Here is a 22,496-nt window from a genome sequence, read left to right on the forward strand (position 1 = left end):
TTGATTCGGAAGCGGTGAAAAAAAGCCGTAGATCAGTCCAAAGGCTGTTGAAACTGAACGGTAGCGCCAATTCAGCACCATGGACAGCAACATGTTAGGAACGTAGATACTAGATTTTCTTTGAACGCGCGACATCAAAACACAGCAGACAATAGCCTACACATATATAAATGTGTATTTCCTATGAGCCAGAACAAAGCTACCTGTAAGAATGATTATCTACAGAATTCAATATAATACGTAGCCTACAGCAGCAAGTTTCCTGTCTTTGTTCCTCTTAAAAGTCTCGAGCTTTCCCTTTACACAAATGTTTGGATTCTCACTACACCCTGTGGGCTCTCGGTCGTTCTGCCCTCCAATTGGCTAAACCAGGCTTATTATGCAAATTAGCTAAGGGTCTAGTCAGAAGCCTACGAGCTGACGTCACTAGGCAGAGTGGCAGCTGACACAGGGAGAAAGAAACAGAATGAGAACGGGAAGAGGAATGAAAATACATCAAACATAAATAAAGCGAAATCAAAGCAATAGGATAGATTGAGAAAAAGGAGAAAGAAGAAGAGAGAGACTGTAAAAAGGGAGAGGGACAGGGAGAGAGAAAGAAGAGAAAAATAAAGTAGGGGGAGTGTGCAGTTGACTTGAGAGAGAGGGAAAGGGAGAAAGGGAGAGAGAGAGAGAGACCAGCCGCTGGCCCATTTAGGAAAGATGGCTACAGTCACTGCAAACGGAGTGCAGCAAGAGAATGGATTCAGCACCACGAACAGCGCCGGCAGGATGAACGGGCTCACAATCGGTCAGAACACCATTCCAATGAAGGACCACGACGCCATCAAGCTGTTTATCGGACAGATTCCCAGAAATCTGGAGGAGAAAGATCTGAAGCCCCTTTTTGAGGAATTCGGAAAGATATACGAACTCACTGTGCTGAAAGACAGGTTTACGGGAATGCATAAAGGTCGGTTCTGGTATCGTTTCATTGCTTCTGTATGCACGCAGCAACACCCTTTTCAAAAACAGTATATATATTTTTTTAAGTATTCGAGGCTCTAAGGAGAGCATAAAAAGTGTAATTATTGTAGATGTTTGTGGCATGTGGGAGTTTCCTGCAAGGTAGTACGTTGTTGCTTTATACACACACACACACACACACACACACACACACACACACACACACACACACACACACACACACACGTGTGCGAATGAGTGCGCGCGGGTCAATTGTCAAAGTGTCAACCCCACATCCGCTAGGATACTACTGCTTTGTAGCCTATGTCTGTGTATGTTTACATTGACGCTCATGTGCTGGGCTCCAAGTTAAGGGGTGGGACAAGAAATGTCTGTTTGCTTCACGGTGTCTGATAGTTAGATCGTCATAGACAGATAGGCTAAAAGATGCTTCGGAAGAAGGAGGACGGAAATCACCACTGGGCATGAGATGTTAGTTATTAGGGCTGTGTGACGATGCTGATGTGGCATTTTGAGAAGGCTAATGTATACGTTTTAGACGTAATTAAGAGACCAAAATAACTGTTTAGATCACTGCCATGTATTGTAGTGTAGGCTAGTTCAGGGGGCGGGGCCCAGGAAATACAAAGCAACCAATGTGGCATAGCAGAGGCATGGGAACAGCATGGGGTCTTTCTCTCGTGCTTTTTCACCGGCCGCGTCACCTCCTTGTCCACACTGATCAGGGGCGATACTCTCATGTCATGTTCTAATTATTTCATAGCGTTGAATACAGACTAAATGTGATTGATTATCCAAATGGTGTCCTTATGTTTCACTTCTTAACTAATATTACTACCCCTTACATTTCGCTGCCATTGTTTGAAAATATGGTCTATCGGTAGGCTATATCAACAGAACATCCCAATGTCCTGTGATGTTTAGGCTATGTCTTAGAATCGAGGTTGTAGTCTATTTGAATGTTAGTGTTATAGACCTACCGAAAGCAAATACTAAAAAGTTACTTAAAGGATATGTATTATTATTATTATTATTATTAGTAGTAGTAGTAGTAGTGGTATTGTTATTATTATTTCATTTTAAATACTATGTGTATTATTTTTTAAAGTAGGCCTAATATAGCCTACAGTTATATAATGTGTTTCATTTCCTCATGCGGGATGACATTTAAATATGTGTGTAAAGCTATAATAAAAGTCTCTCTTCTAATGCTTTCCCTAATCTCTTCTCCAGAAGAGCGCGCTTCCACTAATCACTGCGATACAGGTACAGCGCTGGGTTCGCCGTGGGACCGCTGCCAGCTAAATCATACAGTGCAGTATATAATTAAAGCTACTAGTTTACATTAATAGGTCATATTGCCAAAGAGCCTACAAGCCACCGAGAGACAGAGAGGGAATCGTGACACAGAAATGAGCGCCCGCCCAGCAGCGTCCTGCCACCGGCTCTCGCTGTACGCTGTGACCTGAAGGTCTCTGCGCGCCACCTTTTCCGTGAGTTATCAATCACTGCTGATAGACCTATACACCCCGCGCACGTTTCTCTTTCGAATATGATGATCGATTAAAGCAATATTCTCGATGCGTGTGTTGTTTACGCCTGCCTGTCCTCGAACACCATGAATGTCAAAGCTCTAGGGCTGTTTGCTTAAAGAAAGATAATCCTGTTCACAAGCCAAACTGTCTGCCCAGTCAAATCAGCATCCGCCGAGGCCACTCCGGTGTACTAGTAGCCTATAATGTAGGACATATTATGTATTACTACCCACCGACTCAAAGTCACATTGGGAGTGCGCGGGAGTTGGCTACATCCGTGCTGTCTAATAAGATTTCATAAATGCATTTTATGGATGAGTTTTTCCCCTCGTATGGTCTTCTCACCTGTGATATATGTCAAAAGCTGTAAATGTTCCCAACAGAAAATAAAATATATTTCTATAGACTCACAACTGGCATGTGAGTTTGTTTTTACTTTAAAATAGGCATGCATAATTCCTAAGCAATGGTTGATTCCGTATTTTGGGAAAAATTCTATACAAAAAAAAAGCCGGACTTCAAATAGAATAGTACATCCTTGAAATAAAAAACAATTTAATTGTAAGACTTTTGAAATAAATTTGGGATTTGCGTTTACAATAATTTAATCGTCCATAATCTTAGTCTAGTCTATTGGTCAGTCTATGTCTAAAAACAATTGGTAAAATTTCTGCAACCGATTTAACCAATCACATTATGTTTTGTTTCGTATTCCAATTGTGATTGGTCTTCGGGCTCATAGGAGGGCGTTTTGAAATGTTTAAAATCCTAATTTATACACCGGGCGCACCAGTGCCTGTTGATTTTGTCCACCCACACCAGATGCGATCAGAACACGCTGGTTGAAATATCAAACAAACTCTGAACCAACTATATTAATTTGGGGCTTGGTGGAAAAGCATTAAACATTCATTGCAATTTAGCTAGTTCTGGGATATAAACATTGGGTTGTTAGTTTACCTGAAATGCACAAGATCCTCTATTCTGACAATAAATCCACAGATAAAAGGGTAAACAGAGTTTGTTTCTAGTAATCTCTCCTCCTTCAGGCTTCTTCTTCTTCTTTGGACTTTATATGGCGGTTGGCAACCAACTTTAAGATGCATTACCACCACCAATTGGACTGGAGTGTGGACCTCAGTTCATCGTTCAATCACCCACGTGGGTATATGCGGGACTTGCAAATAGAACCAAGTTCTATTTTAGCGCCTGGTTACGCATACGCTCATTGACGTGCGCGAGCAGTGTGGATGCAATGATTGAATAATATGTATGTGTACATTTATTTTGGTCAGCAGGTTAGTTAGTTGTAATAGCTTACAGTAGCCTACACTAAAGTCATGCAAATACAATGACTATTCAAAACATGCTCTTTCTATGACATAGACTGACCAGGGGAAAGCTATGATCCCTTATTGATGTCACTTATTAAATCCTCTTCAATCAGTGTAGATGAAGGGGAGGAGACATGTTAAAGAAGGATTTTTAGCCTTTAGACAATTGAGACATGGATCGTGCATGTGTGCCATTCAGAGGGTGAATGGGTAAGACAGTGCCTTTGCACGGGGTACGGTAGTAGGTGCCAGGCGCACAGGTTTGAGTGTGTCAAGAACTACAACGCTGCTGTGTTTTTCATGCTCAACAGTTTCCCGTGTGTATCAAGAATAGTCCACCACCCAAAGGACATCCAGCCAACTTGACAAAACTGTGGGAAGCGTTGGAGTCAACATGGGCCAGCATCCCTGTGGAACATTTTTGACACCTTGTAGAGTCCATGCCCCGAAGAATTGAGGCTGTTCTGAGGGGAAAAGGGGATGCAACTCAACATTAGGAAGGTGTTCCTAATGTTTTGTACACTCAGTGTATATTTAGGCACATCTGTCGGCTGTACTTCGTCTTTCACTGAGAGCTGCCTATGATGGAGCCAACAAAGTTGGTGGAAAAATATTAGTGCTGATTGATTAGTGCTTTTTGAGGTCGGTTCGGTTTTGGTTAGATTATTAAACAATAATCATGGTTTTCGATTTCAGTTGAGATTATTTTTTTAAACATTAAATGCAATATACATTATGTGGGTTAAATGCTGTAACAACACACAATACAGCAATTAATTAAAGTCCCATTTCCGCTTATAACTTATTAACCATCGTTTATTCATTTTACTTTAATGAAATATTTCGCTGTTATCTATATTACGTTTGTTTTATTTAAATACTTTATTATTTAATTCAAAGTCATCTCATCTCTATAGAGCTACTGCCTATGCTGTCTGACAGAAATCTTTAAGTCATACCACAGATTCTCAATTGGATTGAGGTCTGGGCTTTGACTAGTCCATTCCAAGACATTTAAATGTTTCCCCTTTAACCACTTGAGTGTTGCTTTAGCAGTAATGTTAGGGTCATTGTCCTGCTAGAAGGTGAACCTCTGTCCCAGTCTCAAATCTCTAGGAGACTGAAACAGGTTTCCCTCAATAATTTCTCTGTATTTAGCACCATCATTCCTTCAATTCTGACGAGTTTCCCAGTCCCTGCCAATGAAAAACATCCCCACAGCATGATGCTGCCACCACCATGCTTCACTGGGGGGATGGTGTTCTCGGGGTGATGAGAGGTGTTGGGTTTGCGCCAGACATAGCGTTTTCCTAGATGGCCAAAAAGCTCAATTTTAGTCTCATCTGACCAGAGTACCTTCTTCCATATGTTTGGGGACTCTCCCACATGCCTTTTGGTGAACAGCAAATGTGTTTGCTTATTTTTTTCTTTAAGCAATGGCTTTTTCCTGGCCACTCTTCCATAAATCCCAGCTCTGTGGAGTGTACAGCTTAAAGTGGTTCTATGGACAGATATTCCAATCTCCGCTGTGAAGCTTTGCAGCTCCTTCAGGGTTATCTTTGGTCTTTTTGTTGCCTCTCTGATTAATGCCCTCCTTGCCTGGTCCGTGAGTTTTGGTGGGCGGCCCTCTCCTGGCAGGTTTGTTGTGGTGCCATATTCTTTCAATTTTTTAATAATGGATTTAATGGTGCTCTGTGGGATGTTCAAAGTTTCAGATATTTTTTTATAACTCAAACCTGATCTGTACTTCTCAATGACTTTGTCCCTGACCTGTTTGGAGAGCTTCTTTGTCTTCATGGTGCCGCTTGCTTGGTGGTGACCCTTGCTTAGTGGTGTTGCAGACTCTGGGGCCTTTCAGAACAGGTGTATATATACTGAGATCATGTGACAGATCATGTGACACTTAGATTGCACACAGGTGGACTTTATTTAACTAATTATGTGACTTCTGAAGGTAATTGGTTGCACTTGTTTAGGGGCTTCATAGCAAAGGGTGTGAGTACACTTTTCCATGTTTTATTATTTTGAATATTTTTTAAACAAGTTTCACTTCACCAATTTGGACTATTTTGTGTATGTCTATTACATGAAATCCAAATAAAAATCAATTTAAATTATAGGTTGTAATGCAACAAAATAGGAAAAACGCCAAGGGGGATGAATACTTTTGCAAGGCACGGTTGTTATCAATAAGACGTCACAGGACGGTGCAGAGAGTTTGATTTGACAGCTAGGGGGCAAGGAGACCACCAGCTCCGCTAATACCATTGACGTGCTGTTTTCAAGGTACTGTTAAATAAATATTATAACTATTTGGTTTTAATATCATCACCTCTTGAAGAGCATAGTCAGAATAACACATTTCAGATTATTCCACATTTAGCTCTATGATCAGAGTTAAACAGCAAGTAACTGCATGCTTTTCATGCTCAGTAAACATCAATTGATTATGTAATTTCAGATACGTGAGAGTAGACTAGCTAGCAAACAAACATTGTGTCATCAGAGATTAGACTTTTAGAAAGAGCTTGACATCGGCTAGTCCTCATCCTGGTAAAGTTGTCAGTCAGACTACTGTCATCATCATTGGTAAAGAAATCAAACAATATTTGGATATACAGCCATATGGTTTATCCTCTGAAAGTTAGCTTGTTAACTAGCCATGTTGATGTGATCTGTTATTAGCTAGCTAGCCAATTTGACATGGTCCATCAATCAATGTAGCCTATCATGTCTGTCAGCAGCAATTGTGATTAAATAGGCTTAAAAACAATGTTGAAAGTGGGATGTTAGCTAACTTCACTAGGTAGGTCTACATTGGTTGGAGAAAAAGTACATTAGGTCTACTTAACACTATGTTTAGCCAACTGTACAAAGTTTCTACCGGTAGTTTGCAAAGTAAACATTATCAGCTAACAGTACCACGAAAAGCATGCTGTATAACTCTGATGATAGAGCTAAATGTGCACAATTGTGTTGCATGGAATTATCGGATATGTGCAGTTCTGACTATGCTCACAAAAAATGCTCACAGTTCACATTTATTTAACAATCCCTTGAAAACGGCACGCAGTTGTCAATAGTTTTAGTGGAGCTGCGGGTCTCCTTGCCCCCAGCAGGCAAATAGAACGCTCTGCACCTTATTGGAACATTTTATTGATAACGACCTATTAACATAAGAACAAACAAGTATCCTATTCTTATGTCTCTGTCATATTCAACTAAATGTGTGTTGTATTAAAATAGGCCACAGGCTATATTGAACCATAACCCTGTCACATAACCTAGACTTAACAAGCATAGTAGCTATTTTAGCAGGCCTATACCGTTGTAGAAGTCTACCAACATTGGCTGTGCGGAGGCCTTCAGCACATTTTGTTTCAGCAACGTGACACCTCCTCCCTCAGACCTAGAGACACGTCATTGAAATGCCTCAGGTGGTTAAGGAGTGTGTCATCACCGTCTAGACTTAATGATTAATTCATTATTCAACTAATGGATCATCTTCTGCTACACCATTCATACTCAGAGTGATATAACACAGGGTTGCACCATCATTTTGGATCTATGAAAGTTTTAGGATTTGTGGGGGTATAATGTTGTTAATCGTGATTCAGGGGGGTATAATGTTGTTACTCATGATTTGGGGGGGTGTAATGCTGTTACTCATGATTTGTGGGGGTATAATGTTGTTACTCATGATTTGGGGGGGTGTAATGCTGTTACTCATGATTTGTGGGGGTATAATGTTGTTACTCATGATTTGGGGGGGTATAATGTTGTTACTCATGATTTGGGCAGGTGTAATGCTGTTACTCATGATTTGTGGGGGTATAATGTTGTTACTCATGATTTGTGGGGGTATAATGTTGTTACTCATGATTTGGGGGGGTGTAATGCTGTTACTCATGATTTATGCATGTGGATTGTGGTGTATCAACCTGAACAGTTCTGTGTGTCATGAATACTTACTCTGGGCTTTTTGAATTTCTCTAGTGCCTAATGTGAATTTCTTTTGAATTCCTCAAGTTCCATTTATGTGGTAATGCATTTCCCAAATGTTAATGGGGTGAAAACATCAGCACATTTTTAGCATGTTTTTCATTTTTCTTTTTTTCTGTTGATTCATTTTTGTGACAATAGCTTATATCTCCCACTTCTGGTCGACACTGTGATTTGTTAAGGGGATTTGATGGTGATTTGGTGTTTTGGTCATGGGGTGAATCCTGTGGATGCTATAGGGAGTAAGGACTGGACAGTGTAGTCTATGGGGACTGGACAGTGTAGTCTATGGGGACTGGACAGTGTAGTTTATGGGGACTGGACAGTGTAGTCTATGGGGACTGGACAGTGTAGTCTATGGGGACTGGACAGTGTAGTTTATGGGGACTGGACAGTGTAGTCTATGGGGACTGGACAGTGTAGTCTATGGGGACTGGACAGTGTAGTCTATGGGGACTGGACAGTGTAGTCTATGGGGACTGGACAGTGTAGTCTATGGGGACTGGACAGTGTAGTCTATGGGGACTGGACAGTAGTCTATGGGGACTGGACAGTGTAGTCTATGGGGACTGGACAGTGTAGTTTATGGGGACTGTACAGTGTAGTCTATGGGGACTGGACAGTGTAGTCTATGGGGACTGGACAGTGTAGTCTATGGGGACTGGACAGTGTAGTCTTTGCAGTGTTTGACACTATTGTATGGGATACAGATAGTGTATTTGAGTGGCAGTGCCATTGTCCAGGTCGAGCTACTTGACCTGCCTTAGCATCAATCATTCCCTATGAGCCCCACATTATCATAATGGTTAGTGTCAGTCTGGGAACACATCCATTGTTCGGACATGCTGGATATTGGTGGGGGGCAAATCTTCTGCTTGAGTAGCGTTATCTATCACTCTCTCCTTCCTTCTCCAGCAGCTCAGAAAGGTGGATGGCACTCTGTGGAGCCCCACCACACACATCTAGGGAGATGAGATGCTAAGAGTAATTTAGGTTTGTCATTCGTTCTCCGCTCTCCAACAGGCAGGCCGAGTGTATAATTGGCTATAAATGCCTTTGAAAATTTTACTTTAAAATCCACAAAAGCTTTTAAATGTCAAAGCAAGAGAGAGAAGGACTATAACTCTGAAACAATCTTTCAACTTGCCAAAAGCCTCATCATTACAAATGTGAATCAAAGAGCTAGAACAGCAAACCATCCTAACAGTCTTTTAATAACTGTGTCTGTAATCCACTGCTCTTTCAGGAACATGTCTCTGCTCTAAGACGTGGCCATTAGTTTAGAGTGTAGTGCACTGCTGTGAGATGTGCAGTCTTATGGTCAGGCAGCTGGTTCTACCTTTACATGAATCACACAGTGACGGAGCAGGTGGGTGACAGTGATTGGCAGGTACTCAGTTGAATGACAGGTGTAGGCCAGTCCACAGATGACCTCTCTGATCATTAGATAGAGAGTGTGTGAGGGAAACAGGGCCCTGTTTTACTGCATGAAAATAGATAGATACCCACACACTGTTGAATGCTGCCACAGTTCTATTGTGCAACGTTTCGAGCTGAAGGTCTTTGTTACCCTGGACTAAATATGGCCGTGTGCAGTGATGTAGTTGCTGTCTCTGCTCTTCACCGTCTCACTGCCTACAAAAGACAGACACCCCACAGTTGCTGGGTTCAGTTGACAATTTTAATTTAGAGAATTGAAGCACTTATGCTGAGGCATGCAGGTTTATTTTTTAGGAAATGAGTTTGTAATAGTTTTCAGAAGAACATTGCTGCATCAGACTTCTAAGAAAGAAGCAATCCAAGAATAGCAATTTTCATTGAACATGACACCAATGTTAATGAATGAATTGCAATTTGTTTTGTTGTTTTGTCAATTCAAAATACTTGATGCAAGTAAACACAATTTACTGTAATTAAAAAATGCCTGAAGGACAGCAATGTTTTTGTGCTGTAATTAACATGTGCAAGTTAACAGTAGAAACATTAGAAATAAAAGCCTATTTTTTTATTACAAAATCAGTATTTTTCATTTATTGGCTCCTATTCCTTTTTTGTGATCAACATTTTATACATTTTTTTAAGGAACACAGACAATAACAAAAAGCAGCAGGAATGGTTATATACTTACAGTAGAATAGACCACATAGCCTATACACACATATATCGGCCACTCAAGTTGCATCAACCCACCATCCAACCCCTCCTGGTGACCACCCCAACCCACCCAACCTGATCGCCATGAAATTAAAAACAAAATCAAGCAATTGTGATAAAATCAGCGGGGTACACTTTTGCACATGAGACAGAAAATGAACAAGTAACAGGCAATCTGTTGGGAAATATACACACTATAGTAGTTTGATGGTTTCAGCTGCAGATAACCAGCTGTCAATTGTTGCTTGGCTAGTCCCATGGATCCTAGCAGTGGATAGTTCTAAATAAATTATATCTAGAAAAGGGTGGATCCAATCGGACATAGCCAAAGAATGTGGAGGTTGCCATCTTAGTGCCAATATCTTTTTAGCTGCTGTCAAACCTGACAACATCATACGTCTTTGCTGTAATGACATGATAAGTGGTGAATTATCATTAGGTGATAACAGTTTGGGGGAACAAGGTATAGTGATACCAAGTACGCCAGATAAGACAGAGGATACCTCTTTCCAAAATGTCTCCACACCCTTGCCACTCTCAGTACATATGCATAAAGGAGCCCAAGCAGCGGAGGCTGCTGAGGGGAGGACGGCTCATAATAATGGTTGGAACGGAGCGAATGGAATGGCATCAAACCATGTGTTTGATATATGTGATACCATTCCACTGATTCCACTCCAGACATTACCACAAGCTCATCCTCCCCAATTAAGGTGCCACCAACCTCCTGTGAGCCCAAGGCACCTTGGTTACATAGATCACACAGAGGACAGGTTATGATTTTCATTAAATGACATTTTCTAGGTGGACAATATACCCTGTGTATGAAATTAAAGTGTATCTGCTCATGATTGGGATTCTTAGATGAACCTACTAAGTCCTCCCATGCAGTATCCCAACAAATATCATCATCGACAGTAGATAGTTCTCTTATCCATTGATTCTTAACTGGTACTGATTTGTAAGCTGCAACTAACATAACCGTATACGGATCAAACCCTTTGAGTTACCATGTCTATCTAATATTCTATGTAGTTCATGTTGTGGGAGGGATGAGCCCAAAGGGACACCATACACCCGCATCACTGATCTTAAACATAGATAAAATAAAGAAGAGGTACCAGGTAATTGAAATATAGCCCTAAGATCATCAAATGCGTACAAACCTTCATCTCTAAATAGATAATCCAAAACATCAACACCCCTATCCTCCTATAGGGGTGAATGATAAGGGGATACCGCCAGAAAGAAGGGAATGATTGTGGAAATTTGGTGACTGAGCATGCCACTTCTGTATTGTGTTAGAATTCCTTTTCTACTAAGCGCAATGTTGTGAGTAAGTAAATTAGGGTTCCAAAACGTAACTTAGCTTGTTTTAACGGTACTGCAGAATAGACAAGATCCTGAAGTCTGGGTGGTAATGCCAAATTCTCTTCTATAGTCTCCAGGAGACTAAAGCATTTCAATCAAACCATGTTGACAGGGTGCGTAGCACAAAGCACAAAACTTAAACTTCTATTCTACTGAGCCATTTACTTTATGTTTGGTTTCTTATCTTTTATTATTTCTTACTGTTGTTGCATTGTCGAGAAGGAACCTGCAAGTAAGCATTTAGTTGGACGATGTGTACCATGCGTATCCCGTACATACCACTAATAAAACAAAAATTAGGCAGAGAAAGCCCGCCATCTCCCTTGTCACGATGCATATGGGAGAGTTTAATTCGAGGTCGCTTTCCTTTCCATACGAATTTAGAGACTAAAGACTAGATATTGTCCAAGTATTTCTAAGGTGGAGCTAGTGTAATCGGTGCAGAGAAAAAGTTCATTTGGGGAAGAATATTCATCTTAATTATGGATATTTTAGCTTGTAGAGAGTTGGGAAGCTGTAAACATTTAGAGAGGTACCCTTCTACTCACTACTCAAATATTTATTGGAAATGATTAAAATCCATGTTTTGAGGAAAATATCTATACAGTATACCCAGATATTTAAAGCTCTTTACCGATGGGATGTCATTGGTACCATTGACAGAGTGAGTCGTAAACTTAATGACATCATAGCTGATTTTGTCTCGTTAATTTTGTACCCGGAGAGGGCACTAAAATCAAATGTAGAGATTATGTGTGGTAATTAAGAGACAGCGTTATCAGTGCACAGAAGTTTGCCATCCACATATAATGATATGCGATGGGAGGTATTATTCAACATTTTGGGGTGCTGTCTGATTTCTGTGCTAGCAGTTCGATGAAAAGGGTGAAGAGCAAAGGCGAGATTGGGCATCCTTGGCGACAGCCTCTGCATACGGGGAATTGCGTAGAGCAATTGCCCTCTGTTGTCACCATGGCAGAAGGATTTGCATATAAAACTTTAATCATGCTGATAAACTCGGTTCCTAAATTAAATCGCTCTAATACCGACCATAGAAAATCACACTCTGACCTATCAAACGCCTTCTCGGCGTCCAAGGAGAGAACGGTGCATGGCGATCTAATGTCATTAGTGGCATGAACAACATGTAATAAAGGATGCACATTATCTAAGGCTAGTCGAGTTTTAATGAACCCTGTCTGATCGTGATGCACTAGTGTAGTCACATAGGATTCTAAACGGGCTGAGAGAACATTAGCATACAATTTAACTTCCGAGCACAACAAGGACAAAGGTTTATAGTTACCTATTAGAGTGTGATCTTTATTGGGCTTCGAAAGTACCGCAATCATTGCAGTTTACGCCATTGTGAAAAGATCCCTTGTCAACAGAAGTCAGAATCAAATCATGTAAAAATAGGCCTAATTTATCCCAAAAGGCAAGGTAGAATTCTGGGATGTACCTTTTTTCATATTTGTTAGTGCCTATTTAAGTTCATCCAATGAAATGGCTTCCCCAAGGGATTGTGATTCTTCGTTGGAAAGGTAAGGAATATCTAGGTTTTGAAAAAATTCCACTCTTAGTGCCAACACCACTCAAAGTAATATCAGATTTATAGAGCATAGAGCCCTCAAACTCAACTCTGGACCTTTAAGCCAGTTACACTATGTTGTTTCATTGTTACCTTCTAATTAGGGACTGATTTAGACCTCAGACACCAGGTGGGTGCAATTAATTATCAGGTAGAACAGAAAAACAGCAGGCTCTGGACCTCATAGGGTAAGAGCTGAATACTCCTGGCATAGATTAAAAAGAACCAAACTCTGCATTGATTTCCAAAGGATTAGTTAACAAGCCATTCTGTGCTTTAATAGCTGTAATATTAGAGCATTTCTCACTGCTTCTGAGTCTCATTGCTAAAAGATGACTTGGTTTTAGCCCCATTAAAATAATAGTTATGTCTGGTTGGATGAATTCAGAATTCTGCCCTGTGTCTGAGCAAATAATTACATTCTAACTGCATTTTAACTGCATCTCTTCTTTTCTTTCTGTCACCAGAGTAAGAGTTTGGTTCTTCTTGTTTCAGCTTAGCCAAAGATGTTTCTAGTTCATTATTGTTCTCATTCAGGTTTTATTAAGGTGAGACACAAATGACACTGAGAAGTTCCTGATAAATCCCTTTATAGACTTGCTTAGGATATGGGCATCTTCAACGGACCCAACATTCTGTGTTGGATACACATCTAGTTACTTTTCAAATAGTAATTCTATATTGAAACGCCAGCGTGATGCTCTGACAAGTATCAGGAATCGTTAGTTTAACCATTCCAAAATCTTGGGCATTAAGATGGAGTTGGTCCCCCCTTTGCTGCTATAACAGCCTCCAGTCTTCTGGGAAGGCTTTCCACTAGATGTTGGAACATTGCTGCGGGGACTTGCTTCCATTCAGCCACAAGAGCATTAGTGAGGTTGGGCACTGATGTTGGGAAATTAGACCTGGCTCACAGTCGGCGTTCCAATTCATCCCAAAGGTGTTCGATAGGGTTAAGTTCAGGGCTCTGTGCAGGCCAGTCAAGTTTTTCCACACCGATCTCCACGAACCATTTCTGTATGGATCTCGCTTTGTGCACAGGGGCATTGTTATGCTGAAATAGGAAAGGGCCTTCCCCAAACTGTTTCCACAAAGATGGAACCACAGAATTGTCTAGCATGTCATTGTATGCTGTAGTATTAAGATTTCCCTTCACTGAAACTAAGCGGCCTAGCCCGAACCATGAAAAACAGCCCCAGACCGTTATTCCTCCTCCTTCAAACTTTACAGTTGGCACTATGCATTCGGGCAGGTAGCATTCTCCTGGCATCTGCCAAACCCAGATTCGTCCGTTGGACTGCCAGATGGCGTTTCCACTGCTCCAGAGTCCAATGGCAGCGAGCTTTACACCCCTCCAGCCAACAATTGGCATTGCTCATGGTGATCTTAAGGCTGCTTGGCCATGGAAACTCATTTCATGAAGCTCGCAACGTACAGTTCTTGTGCTGACGTAGCTTCCAGAGGCAGTTTGGAACTCGATAGTGAGTGACACGTTCTGTGAGCTTGTGTTGCCTACCACTTCGCGGCTGAGCCGTTGTTGCTCCTAGACATTTCCACTTCACAATAACAGCATTTACAGTTGACCAGGGCAGCTATTTAATGAACTGACTTGTTCGAAAGGTGGCATGTCGGTGCCACGTTGAAAGTCACTGAGCTTGTCATTCTACTGCCAATGTTTGTCTATGGAGGTTGCATGGCTGTGTGCTCGATTTACACGCCTGTCAGCAATGGGTGTGGCTGAAATAGCCAAATCAACTAATTTGAAGGGGTGTCCACATACTCTTGGCCATGTACTGTATGTCTAGCAGAGTAAAAACAAAATTGTCTAGACGTAGGATTGAAAAAATCGGAATATATCAGTGAGATTAAAATCCTTGACCAAGTTGTTAAATGCCACTGACACAGGTGCAGGAGCTGTTTGAGATTCGTGGCCAGAGCAGTCCAAAGCTGATAAAACAACATTCATATCCGCACCTATGATCAGAGAAAAATCTGTAATATTTGCCAGAAACTCCGTTAGATTATCATATGTAGGATCATACTGGGTTGGAGCAATTTTCCTACCTGAGATTACTGTTTTGATATACTCTGAGTGTACAGAACATTATAAACACCTACTCTTTCCATGACATCCAGGTGAAAGCTATGACCCCACTTCAATCAGTGTAGATGAAGGGGAGGAGCCAGGTTAAAGAAGGATTTTTAATCCTTGAGATAATTGAGACATGGGTTGTGTATGTGTGTCATTCAGACGGTGAATGGGCAAGACAAAATATTTAAGTGCTAATTGAACAGGGTATGTTAGTAGGTGCCAGGCACCGACTAGAAGAACTGCAACGCTGCTGGGTTTTTCACGCTCAACAGTTTCCTTTGTGTATCAAGAATGCTACACCACCCAAAGGACATCCAGCCAACTTGACACAACTGTGGGAAGCATTGGAGTCAAGCATCCCAGCATCCCTATGGAACGCTGTAACGGTCGTCTTTCGGTGAGAGAGTAGACCAAGGCGCAGCGGGTGATGAATACATAATGCTTTATTAGACACGACGAACACTGACACGAACTATACTTGACTATATACAAAATAACAAACAAACAACGTAGACTGACCTGAACATGCAAACTACATATAACGAAGCACGCATGAACAGGAACGAACGAACGAGACGAGACAGTACCGTGTGGTGCAATAAACACAGACACAGCGACAATCACCCACAAACAAACAGTGTGAACAGCCAACCTATATATGGTTCTCAATCAGATGAAACGTCAAACACCTGTCTCTGAGAACCATATAAGGCTGATTACAAGTGACCTAAACATAGAAACACAAAACATAGAATGCCCACCCCAACTCACGCCCTGACCAACTAAACACATACAAAAATAACATAAAACAGGTCAGGAACGTGACAAACGCTTACGACACCTTGTAGAGTCCATGCTCCTACGAATTGCGGCTGTTCTGAAAATTGGGGGTGTAACTCAATTTTGTTCATTCATTTCGTACACTCAGGCTATGATATCCTACCGTCAGCACCATATTTTTCCAGAACAGTCACTGATAAACTACGTCTCATAACAACAAGGGAGCCACAGTTTTGGAATCTACAGAGGATGACGCTACAACATAATAATGACTGTTTGCAAATCTTTGGGCATATAAATATTTTAAGTGGGACTGTTGAATAAATATAACATCACTGTTATGTCTACGAAAGTAATCTGAGCAACCTGCTCGTTAATTTTGAACATTTATCCCATTAATATTCCAACTTGCTAGCTGTAGTGTTGTCACGTGATATAGACAAAAACACTCTTGTGCATGAAATTTGAAGTAAAAGCATAAATCTATGTGTGTCTACTTGACACTGGGAAAGTTGGCTGCACAAAATTCCCCCATCGCATCCCTACTGTATCAAGATTGGTTATAGAGCACCTATCTGAGTTAACCTGAACAACATTATAACCCATTCTCTTTCAATAGTTCCATCCTCAGACCCTATCGAGGATTTTTATTGAATGAACATACCGTGTCAGTCGTGGTCACATTACAAATAAATCAACTTTTTTGTGTTTTTGACAGTCAAGGAATAATCAGTCTGTAATCAACTCAGTCCAGGCTAGTACTGATGTATGATATAGTATGTGAAAAAATCTAAATCAATCTGAACAGTCATACTAGTCAGTTAGTTAGTAATCCAGCCGGAGAACAAGTCTGAATGCTGGCAATCATATAAACTATCCTGCGACACATCCATACCTGCTAATCCTCGTCAACCTCTCGCTGCAAATTGAGAAAATCCCCTGCGTCTTTTTTGGACTGGAACATGACGTTTTCCGCGCCACGAGTGAGTTTGAGTGTGCAGGATACAGCAGAAATGTGTGGAATCCGCGTTTCCGAGACAAGTAAACTCATCAAAAAAAGAAACGTCCTCTCACTGTCAACTGCGTTTATTTTCAGCAAACTTAACATGTGTAAATATTGGTATGAACATAACAAGATTCAACAACTGAGACATAAACTGAACAAGTTCAACAGACATGTGACTAACAGAAATGGAATAATGTGTCCCTGAACAAAGGGGGGGTCAAAATCAAAAGTAACAGTCAGTGTCTGGTGTGGTCACCAGCTGCATTAAGTACTGCAGTGCATCTCCTCCTCGTGGACTGCACCAGATTTGCCAGTTCTTGCTGTGAGATGTTACCCCACTCTTCCACCAAGGCACCTGCAAGTCCCGGACATTTCTGGGGGGAATGGCCCTAGCCCTCACCCTCTGATCCAACAGGTCCCAGACGTGCTGAATGGGATTGAGATCCGGGCTCTTCACTGGCCATGGCAGAACACTGACATTCCTGTCTTGCAGGAAATCACACACAGAACAAGCTGTATAGCTGGTGGCATTGTCATGCTGGAGGGTCATGTCAGGATGAGCCTGCAGGAAGGGTACCACATGAGGGAGGAGGATGTCTTCCCTGTAACGCACAGCGTTGAGATTACCTGCAATGACAACAAGCTCTGTCAGATGATGCTGTGACACACTGCCCCAGACCATGACGGACGCTCCACCTCCAAATCGGTCCCGCTCCAGTGTACAGGCCTCGGTGTAACGCTCATTCCTTCGACGATAAACGCGAATTCGACCACCCCTGGTGAGACAAAACTGTGACTCGTCGGTGAAGAGCACTTTTTGCCAGTCCTGTCTGGTCCAGCGACGCTGGGATTGTGCCCATAAGCGACGTTGTTGCCAGTGATGTCTGGTGAGGACCTGCCTTACAACAGGCCTACAAGCCCTCAGTCCAGCCTATTGCGGACAGTCTGAGCACTGATGGAGGGATTGTGCGTTTCTGGTGTAACTCGGGCCATTGTTGTTGCCATCCTGTACCTGTCCCGCAGGTGTGATGTTCAGATGTACCGATCCTGTGCAGGTGTTGTTACACGTGGTCTGCCACTCCGAAGACGATCAGCTATTTGTCCTGTCTCCCTGTAGCACTGTCTTAGGCATCTCACAGTACGGACATTGCAATTTATTGCCCTGGCCACATCTGCAGTCCTCATGCCTCCTTGCAGCATGCCTAAGGCACGTTCACGCAGATGAGCAGGGACCCTGAGAATCTTTCTTTTGGTGTTTTTCAGAGTCAGTAGAAAGGCCTCTTTAGTGTCCTAAGGTTTCATAACTGTAACCTTAATTGCCTACCGTCTGTAAGCTGTTAGTGTCTTAACGACCGTTCCACAGGTGCATGTTCATTAATTGTATATGGTTCATTGAACAAGCATGGGAAACGGTGTTTAAACCATTTACAATGAAGATCTGTGAAGTTATTTGGATTTTTACAAATGATCTTTGAAAGACAGGGTCCTGAAAAAGGGACGTTTCTTTTTTTGCTGAGTTTACATTCTGTGAAAAGGTACGACACTTTGCATTGGTGGAGTTGCTGTAGACTATTCTGCCGTGAATCGGTTTTCCCGCACTGCCAGAGTGAGAGGGTTCTTCCTAGCGCCTTCAGAATGTGTTCTCGGTCAGGGAATCAGAGCACCTGTAAAATTAAGGTTTGGGATCTGCCTGAGTTGTCAATGTGCCGGTTTATGCGATGAGCTCTCATCACTTTGATTTCGGTTCCAGCTAGATCTGGAAACCACTCTGGAAGTGATCTATTGATGAAAGATGAAAGCATTCTGAGCCTCAGTTTTTTCCTCTATATTGGCTATTCTCACGTTGTCTCTACGTTGCAAGTCCTGGTAGCGAGTCAAACCGGTCCATTCTGATTTGGCCCTGAGTTGACATCTCCTTACATTTGTCAACTCTATCGCCAAGCTTTGTGCACTCAGCTCGAAATCTTTTAAGATCAGTAACGCACTTGGAAACGTCATCCTGAATAAAATCCAACTTTGTTTGTACTCCAGTAAACTCACAGGTGATGAACTCATTATTTTGCCAAAGCTTCATCTAGCATGGTAGCTAGCGCTTTGCTGTCAGGAGATGAAGTCGTTGATTTAGCTCGTAAAGCGTGGTGTTCCATAGCGAGTAAGTTACTAAATACTGTTAAACAGGTTAGCTGTTAATACATCCATGGAAATGGTTCAGACGTGCTCATGGGTAAAACCTAAAAAATGATAATGCAAGAGAAGGAGCTCCTGTTCCAATACACTTGTCTAGGCTTAAATGTTAATTTCGCTTTAATGCAATTCATTGAACTTTTGTTCCTTTCAGAAATGATTGTGCAGCAGCAAATTTGAAAAAGATTACCAAAGTATTATACTCACTCCACTTAACCTTCTCATCAGTGGAATCAGCCTACCACTGCTTTCAGCCATCGCTAACAAGCAAGCCTCAGAATCATTCTATAACCATGGCAACATCCTCCACTTCCTGCATTCCCATCTGGCTCATCTGCTGTCTCCCACCCTCAGCCTCACTCAGTAATTGTGATCCTTTTTCATGTTCAGCACCAAGTTGAACGTGTCTGATCCAGATTGTGCTCCTTTATCATAGTCCCCCGGGTCCAAGTTCTCCCTTGAGCCAGCAATAAACTGGATATTGAGTCTTTCATGAAGTCTTCCAATTCCCCTTGGCCAAGAGAGACTTATTGGGACCTACCATAAGTAGCCATGTAGCTGCCCTGGCCTGAATATTAACAGTGAGCCACTATGTAAGGCTGAGTCTCCCCCTACTTAGGCCTTGTCTCCTGTCTTGCATGACTAGGTTCACTCCCTAGATGAAACAAATCAATTTAAAGTGTTACATAAACTCTGATAAAATGCCACAGTCTCACCAGTTTTTGCATTGATCTGTTGTACATTTCCAAACCGTTAAATCATGTGATGGAAAAAAAAACATATCCTGGAACCATGAACTGTGACATCCATCCCCAAACTGAGGATGACCTGACTGAGGGATTGGGTGGATGATAAGAAGGGGTTAGTTGGAGGGCCAGGCTAGACCAGTCCCAGTGGTTCTATCTCATTAGCCTGCTGTGGGTTATGCCTGCTAGGAGGACCAGTCCCATCTCCTCAGCTCAGTTCTTTAATGTCACACAGGATGAGGAGCTAATTCCTTCCAGGCTCTCAAAGCGTTATTTCTGCGGGTTTGCTGTGTGGCATGCTGTTTCATCAGTGTCGTTTAGCTGATTTCTCCTCTTGAGTAACTTCCTGGTTGTGGAGGTGGATGAAGGTTGTAGTGAAAGGGAGCTCTTTTGGCGAGGAGCCAGAGAGCAGGGCTCTGTTTCAGGGGTGATGGGTGCTGTGTGTGTGTCCTGTGTGTGTGTGTGTGTTTGTGTGTGTGTTTGTTTGTGCGAGCGTGCGTGTGTGCGTGAGTGTGTATGTGTGTGTGTCCGCCCCTCTTCTCCCATGGGGAGTCTTGGCAGCAGGTGTGACATGCCGTAATGGGAAATTATGCTGCCCGGTGCAAAATCTCTTTGGAAAGGGGTCACCCACTGTCAACTCGACCAAGTGTGTAACAGAACAACCACTCAGCCTTTAATGAAAGCTGTCACATTTTTGTTAGTGCAGAAGTTATTAATGGACATTCATATATTGTTGTTGGAGTTCACATCTTTGAGAGGAGTCTCCTGAGATGTGAGGGGTCCGTGTTTGGGGCTCATCACCATAGGGTTTTAATTATTGTGACGCTAGGAAATGCTTGCCAGGCACATTTAGTGCTCTTTCTTCAACAATCATGAACGTGATCATTCATCAAGTGGTAATATACAGATCTAGGAACAATGCTATGGACGTTCCCCTTAGCTCTTCAAAGACTGGGGTTGTATTTTACATCACCCTTTATTTGCACTTTGCAGTATACCAGTAGCAGCCTACAGTGCAGTGCTCCAGTCATTTGTCGTGTAATAATCAACCCTGTGTGTCTCTCCTTTCTCATCTGTGTTGCCCTCTCTGCAGGATGTGTGTCTCTCCTTTCTCATCTGTGTTGCCCTCTCTGCAGGAAGTGTGTCTCTCCTTTCTCATCTGTGTTGCCCTCTCTGCAGGATGTGTGTCTCTCCTTTCTCATCTGTGTTGCCCTCTCTGCAGGATGTGTGTCTCTCCTTTCTCATCTGTGTTGCCCTCTCTGCAGGATGTGTGTCTCTCCTTTCTCATCTGTGTTGCCCTCTCTGCAGGACGTGTGTCTCTCCTTTCTCATCTGTGTTGCCCTCTCTGCAGGATGTGTGTCTCTCCTTTCTCATCTGTGTTGCCCTCTCTGCAGGATGTGTGTCTCTCCTTTCTCATCTGTGTTGCCCTCTCTGCAGGATGTGTGTCTCTCCTTTCTCATCTGTGTTGCCCTCTCTGCAGGATGTGTGTCTCTCCTTTCTCATCTGTGTTGTCCTCTCTGCAGGATGTGTGTCTCTCCTTTCTCATCTGTGTTGCCCTCTCTGCAGGAAGTGTGTCTCTCCTTTCTCATCTGTGTTGCCCTCTCTGCAGGAAGTGTGTCTCTCCTTTCTCATCTGTGTTGCCCTCTCTGCAGGAAGTGTGTCTCTCCTTTCTCATCTGTGTTGCCCTCTCTGCAGGAAGTGTGTCTCTCCTTTCTCATCTGTGTTGCCCTCTCTGCAGGATGTGTGTCTCTCCTTTCTCATCTGTGTTGCCCTCTCTGCAGGAAGTGTGTCTCTCCTTTCTCATCTGTGTTGCCCTCTCTGCAGGATGTGTGTCTCTCCTTTCTCATCTGTGTTGCCCTCTCTGCAGGAAGTGTGTCTCTCCTTTCTCATCTGTGTTGCCCTCTCTGCAGGATGTGTGTCTCTCCTTTCTCATCTGTGTTGCCCTCTCTGCAGGATGTGTGTCTCTCCTTTCTCATCTGTGTTGCCCTCTCTGCAGGATGTGTGTCTCTCCTTTCTCATCTGTGTTGCCCTCTCTGCAGGAAGTGTGTCTCTCCTTTCTCATCTGTGTTGCCCTCTCTGCAGGATGTATGTCTCTCCTTTCTCATCTGTGTTGCCCTCTCTGCAGGATGTATGTCTCTCCTTTCTCATCTGTGTTGCCCTCTCTGCAGGATGTGTGTCTCTCCTTTCTCATCTGTGTTGCCCTCTCTGCAGGAAGTGTGTCTCTCCTTTCTCATCTGTGTTGCCCTCTCTGCAGGAAGTGTGTCTCTCCTTTCTCATCTGTGTTGCCCTCTCTGCAGGATGTGTGTCTCTCCTTTCTCATCTGTGTTGTCCTCTCTGCAGGATGTGCCTTTCTAACGTACTGCGCCAGAGAGTCAGCACTGAAGGCCCAGAGCGCCCTCCATGAACAGAAGACTCTGCCAGGGGTAAGTGCCCCTGATCTGCCCTCTGTCAGAGGCTAGGGCCCCCGGGTCCAGGGCCTGGCATGGGACATGTCTGCATTAATGTTACTACTCTTAACACAACCACATCACATAGACACTCACACATACTGAACTGAAGTCAGCCATACTGACACCTTGCACAACGTGTTATGCTCACAATATTTATATATATGTTTTTATAAGACAGGCTTGATGGTCCATCCTGTCCTTTTTCTGTCCTCTCGTCCTCTTTTGAAATGTTTGCACACACACACACACGCACGCGCACACACGCAGACACACACACACACACAC

The 22,496-nt window shown here is 42.7% G+C and overlaps 1 protein-coding gene across 1 annotated transcript; it reads left to right on the plus strand.

The window, feature by feature from the left end:
• The first annotated feature begins 702 nt into the window (after window positions 1–702).
• On the plus strand, window positions 703–22,220 carry LOC120025047 (CUGBP Elav-like family member 4). Its single transcript, XM_038969485.1, has 2 exons — window positions 703–952; window positions 22,102–22,220. Exons 1-2 carry the CDS (start codon window positions 703–705, stop codon window positions 22,218–22,220), a joined length of 369 nt encoding a protein of 122 aa, XP_038825413.1.
• The last annotated feature ends 276 nt before the right edge of the window (window positions 22,221–22,496 follow it).

This window comes from Salvelinus namaycush, chromosome 30 (assembly GCF_016432855.1).
Source record: "Salvelinus namaycush isolate Seneca chromosome 30, SaNama_1.0, whole genome shotgun sequence".
Lineage (NCBI taxonomy): Eukaryota > Metazoa > Chordata > Actinopteri > Salmoniformes > Salmonidae > Salvelinus > Salvelinus namaycush.